At 34.8% G+C, this 6,000-nt stretch overlaps 1 protein-coding gene across 5 annotated transcripts in view; it reads right to left on the reverse strand.

The window, feature by feature from the left end:
- LOC136824854 (U11/U12 small nuclear ribonucleoprotein 35 kDa protein-like) overlaps positions 1-4,722 on the reverse strand; it is a 69,280-nt gene extending 64,558 nt beyond the window's left edge. For all 5 annotated transcript variants that reach the window (XR_010849179.1, XM_067080829.1, XM_067080832.1 and 2 more), the window contains exon 1: positions 4,503-4,722. Coding sequence is in view for 4 of the 5 variants with exons in the window: in XM_067080829.1 (XP_066936930.1) it covers positions 4,503-4,691 (189 nt within the window). In the remaining variant the exon portion in view is untranslated. The remainder of the gene's footprint in view (positions 1-4,502) is intronic.
- Between the last annotated feature and the right edge of the window lie 1,278 nt (positions 4,723-6,000).

Below are 6,000 nucleotides of genomic sequence, written 5' to 3' on the forward strand. Positions count from 1 at the left end.
TAATAATGCTTAATTAGGCGAGACCAATTTAATTTGTTGTTCTATGGGCGCGACCGACCCAGCATTTGCTGCAAACGAAAAAACAATAATATTGAATTTCCTATGTCCCAAATTTTTAATACTAGTTATTAAAAAATTTACACTTAAAAAAAGTGGAAAAGAATCTAGAATCATGAATTCTATGCACAAAAGATTTTATTACAAAGATGAATGATGAATTTTCGACTAAAATTATTTGAAAGTATTACTTAATGCCTAATTACCTTCCTTGATTGCAATGAAAATCTTATTTTTATTTTACCGACCGACCGACTCATATTTTGCTAACGATCTGCCCGTAGAACAACAAATTAAATTTGTCTCACCTTAGCAATAAAAATAATAATAATAAAAAGCTTTACAGGTTTGAAGGCCACCATGAAGACACATGGGCCTCTATAAACTGCTCGTACTTTTTACAGTGATCTTTTTGAAATAGAGTATTTTTCGCGGGCTCCCCCAGACTTTCCATTTTGTGTTGTCTCCTTTGATTTTAGCATTCATTTTTTCGGCTTCCTAACACCATTCTTTGATTATTTGCTTTTCATTTTTGGTCAAATCCTCTGTCACTCGGTAAGGAGAGCCTTTTGCTTTTGTTATTGCTTGCAACACTGTGTTCTTGCCCTCTTCGTTCGTAAATGTGACTTTGATTGGTCGGTATCTCGCTTTATCTTCTCTTTCTTTCATAGATTTCCCGATCCGCTGCGTCTCGGTAGTCTTTATATTCCTCAGATGGAGCCGCCAACCAATAATTTTGTTATGGATAAATTATTCGTCCTTGATTTTCGTTTCTTCTTCAGATTCATCTGTCGATTCATCAATCCCATGAAAAATTAGGTTACGTGCTGTCGATCGAATCAGCTGCTCCTCCTGCTTTTCTTTTCGAATTGCATCTCCAATGTTTTTCTCAATGTGTTTGGATGTGATTTTAGCGTAGCTCATACATTGGTGGTCTTTCCTCTTCTTTCTTTTCGATGATGTTTTCAATCTTCTTTTCAAGCGTGGTTATTCTGGTGTCGATAGTTTCTTTCATTTCATTGACCATAACATTGACTTCTTGTGCTTTCAAATGGTTTATTTCTTCGTCCTGCCTTTTCATTATATTCTCACAGGCTTTGATTTCGTTTTTGAATCCTTCAATTTTTGATTTTTCATTTGAATTTTACCTTTCCATTACCTGTGGTGCGTGCGTTTTTTGGTACAGTTTTGACACTGGAAACTTCTTGATTTGTATGACAAGCATATCTGGATTTGGTAAAGTGGCAGTTCTGTACAAAGATAATTGACTAAACGGTGGCACTTCCTGCATTGTAGGGCACCTTTTGGTGTGTTTTCTTTATTTATGATGCACTTTGACGGGCTGCAAAAGTCGTTTATTGATGGTGATTTTTGATTATTTTCCTGAATTTTTCCCCCTAGTAGTAAGTAAACTTGTTACAAAATTTAACAAAATTGACACATCATTATGTTGATTTGCATGGCGACAAAGAATGAAGAAATAATGATCATGTAAGCGAGGTACCTCCCAATTAGCAGAACTCAAAAAAGAACCATAATTAACAGTAACAACCTGGAGATCAGGAATTAAACAAAATGACTCGATTGCGAAATTGATGAAACGCGAAAAAAATGACCATCCTGTATTGCTAAATAATACAATCAGTTCAACATTGACATGTTTGGTTAATGCCAATGATTTCCTCTTTTTTTTAAATCGGATTTGCTCACCAGGATTAATTGCAAAGGAAGATATCAACGTCAAGGAAGACTTTCAAAAATTTCTTCACATTTACATATTCTTAATGAAATCCTTTATATTGTAAACTGGAAATGATTTTTTGAACCACCTTGGCTAGTGCCGAAGCTGAAGCAACTCTGTTCGAAAAACAAAGTTTGAGTAGTAGAATAGTTAAAGCAGTTTTGGATAGTAGTACGAATAGGTGAAAGAGAGTCATTAAGAATTTTTGTATAGTATAAATGGGTGTTCAAGATGAGTGAATAGACATGTACAAAAGTACATAGATGTGCAGCGTCTCAAAAAGCCTCTCAGCTCAGAAGTCAACCCTCTCCCTCCTCGTCGGTGTTCACTGGATAATGCGGCTCTTACGACAGGGCGAGTAATCGGCGCCCTATATAAAAACTAACCGTTCACTTGTTGTAGTGGAGAAGAATCGAATGCTCGACGAATCGTCATCGTCCAATCTACGGAAATCCAGATACACAGTTAGTTTTCGAAATTAGATGTTTCAGATCACTTCTCGGCCTCACATTAATGGACCGTGTTCGTAATATTGAAATCAGAAACCGGCTTGGAGTCACCACCACCATTTTGTAACATCGTTAGGAAGAGACGTCTCTCCTGGTTTTCCCCTGTCATTCTCAGAGACCTGGACAATCCCGTCAAAATTGTCTTAAAAGACGACTTCAAAAACCCCAGACCGCGTAAAGACCTCCAAAAAGATGGAAAGACAAATGAATGTTGATACTGGTTCTGCACTGGCTCAACTAGGAGAAGTTGCCATTGACCGTCATGCTTGGAAAATCTGAACCACTTTGATCTTTTTCATCCAGATTTCGGATGAATATTAAATGAGCTTTAGAGTGCGGTGATTGGCTCATGGAGGTAATAAAAATATAGATGGAGATACCACTCCTACTATTCTATTGTATTGTATCGTTGATAGCAAACTGTTTCTTTGTTGCTTTGGGAAAAAGCCATTAATTTTGCTTTCGCTCATGGGAATACTTGAGTCGAAGAGAATTTGAATAAAATCACGCTACATTTTTAATTTGTTCATTGTGTGATGACAGTTTTGTTTATTAAACATAAGAAAACCTTGCAAGAATAAGCACAGAACATCGAATTTGAAATGTTCGCTGCTCAGGGAATCCTCGGCAAATTTTGTCAATTTTTACATATTTACTAATGCCAATATTTCAACTATATTCTATCAAAATTTTGAGGCAGCTTGCTATTTTAGATCTAAAGATATTTATAGCAAAGAACCTTCCACAAACAACAAAGAATTCGCAAAATTTGTTTACCTCTCGAAAGTTTCCCGATAAAATAAAAACTTCTTTTAAAACTATAAAGAAATTATTGCTCGAAAAAAATTCGTATTTTACCTAAAAATACAAGGTTTCGTTGGACAGAATAACTTTACTTTAGTTCTTATAATCTATATACCTTGACTGATTTTTTCTATCAAGGATTGGTAATCAAAGCAAGGAGGCCGATTTGAAAGAAATTTCTAAAGAGTTTTATGACTTCTCTGGCTATTACAGAAAAGTTGTTACTCCATCTAACTTTTATTACCTCTATGATTGGCTAAAGCAAAAGCCCAGTTTTAAACGTTTTGGCTGAACAATCGGGTCACATCGTCACATTCGTCATCCCCCTTTAGAGCAAAGAGTAGTATGTGCAGAATGAATGTATTTAGTCCATATGACATTAGATGAACGTGGAAAATGAGCTAAGTCATCGAACTCGACGAATTGAAAGGAGAGGTTCATAGACAGGAAAAGGAAAATGTATATGGTTTATACATAGTAGACAGCCTTAAAAAGAAACAGGAAAGCAATTAGAACCAAAAGTGATTTCCCCTTTTTCACATACTCATTTCCATTTCCGGAATATACCAAAAATAAACATCAAAACAAAAGAGAGTAATTATCAAATAAAGTGTCTCACTGATTCCGTGTCAGTTCTTATTCAGCATAATTATTTTCTTATTTAGATCTTCTTTAATGACTTTCAAATGCGTTACCATGCGATGCAAGTTAATGAGGCGCCGCTACAAATTTATCTTTTTGGAAATATTGTTACTCAGTAACTTTACAAAAGCAAATGCTGGCTTCCTGCGAGAGTCGAGATTACTCAAAAGAGTACTTCTTTATCCTCAAGTGATTCAAAACTCGAAATCGAGAATAGACAAGAATTGAGGGAAAGAAGTGTTCCTTCCGTCACAAAATAAGCCTTTTTAACCGTTAACTCGCTTTAGATTTTTGGAAAAAGGCAACGCAGTTTAAGGAATTTTGGCTTAATAACCAGGTTATATCATCACCTTCGAGAGATCCCTTTCTCAATTCTTTCCAGAAAATTTTAGAAAAAAAATAAATCCCTAAACGGCAAAAAAAAACTACCCAATCAGTTTATAGTATTTAGCATATTGTGGTGATCAAAAATGTTATCGATTGGGAAGCTATTAAACATTGAGTGAAAGTGCAACTGTATGTCCCCTGTCTAAAAATGTCCATTTCAACAAAAGTTTCGGCACATTTTTTAGCTAAAGAACCGAGCTTTCAAACAAAGACATGGATATGGTAAACATTTTACCTTGACCACGAATCCACTCGTAAAGGTTCTCAAAGCTGAAATTTTCACTCTTCTTATTCCTCCCAATAAAAATTTTCCTACAATAAAAGCTAAGGCTAATGTAAGGTTATCTGAAATCAATAATCACCTGTTTGTTAGGTTTATACTTCGCTCTCGTGGCGCGTACGATAGCGCGGTCGTGCGGCACAACATCTGTACCATCGATAGAACCAGCCATCATTGGATGATAAAATGTCGCATGTTGATGCCATTTGTAAGAAGTTGGTAATTCGTAAGGTAAGGGAACTGAATTCGGGTCTTCATCTTCATCATACATTTTGAAAAATGTGGTTGGGTAAGTTTTTTTTTTCACTGGAATGATAAAACAATTCAATGGGTTATTACAACAAAACTTTTACTGACGATGGTGCTCAGGTTAATACCGAAATCACAGATTTCTGTAAAGCCCGAAGGGCTAGATGTCGTGCTTTAAGCTCTTCCAAGCAAAAACTGTGAATATCGCAAAAAAATATTTCTGCTATTATTTTCGAAAACCTGCTAAGCTTCTTATTGGTCAAGCGCTGAAATTCTATTGTAATTTCACGTGACCTAGGTAGGACTTCCTACCTAACCTTGACACACTTTTCAGTCAAGCCACGACATCTAGTAGCCCTTCGCGGCTTTATAAATCTATGACAGAAATATTAACAAATAAAATTTACTTTAAAAAATTAATAACAAGTAGCATTCAAAAACGTATGGAAGAATTGACTTATTTAATTCAAAATGTGTTATTACATGCTGACGGACACCCTGACAAAATGACGGATGAGCAATGATCAGACAGCGAAGGAATGTTTTGCAGATTATAGTTAAGTTCAAATTAATAAAAGACAAATTAATAATGTTGGACATTTGTAATAAGGGTTAACAATTCGAAATTATATGTATATATGAGATTTAGTCCGTTACATGTTTTTTTTATAAGCATAACGCTTATAAGCATATGAAGGCTCAGATTTGCAGAATTCCTAAGCATAACATGAGCATATATGTTAGCCTAAAATATTTTTCAAGTGGTCATTTTTATCTCGTTATCTGTTTAAAAAGGTTTGGTAGAGGTCAAGTAAAAAATAAGATGGATGCTTTGAAAACTTAAGCACACATAAGCCTGACCAAGGGGCATACACTTGCTTATAAAAAAAACACATGTATTTCTAATAAGGAAAGGATATACACAAAATTTTAAGGTTTTTTAAAGGATTTAGAATCGGATTTCATATTTTTCGCAGCGTTTACTTCCTTTTTGAAGTGGAACCTGAAATATCAGTTTCGTCATAATTTGAAAAAATAAATTCAATCAAATTAGTGAAACCAGGAAAATTTTGTGGTGTAAAGTTCAGTATATTTAAGACTAGATGAGAAAAGACCACTGCTCCTACTTCGTGAATCGAAACTAACACATTGGTGACATTACATTACAATATCTAGGGGTTTCATTTTTAGTGAACAACCTCTAAAACCCACACCTAAAATACAATAAGATTCTTTCCTCGTTTTCTGAGCTAAAAATCTCTTATATTATGTAAATATTTCATCCGTAGAAAAAAAAACTAAACTAAAATTTCGAAACAAGGTAGAAACTA

Source organism: Clytia hemisphaerica, unplaced genomic scaffold (assembly GCF_902728285.1).
Source record: "Clytia hemisphaerica strain Z4C2 unplaced genomic scaffold, Clytia hemisphaerica genome assembly, whole genome shotgun sequence".
Lineage (NCBI taxonomy): Eukaryota > Metazoa > Cnidaria > Hydrozoa > Leptothecata > Clytiidae > Clytia > Clytia hemisphaerica.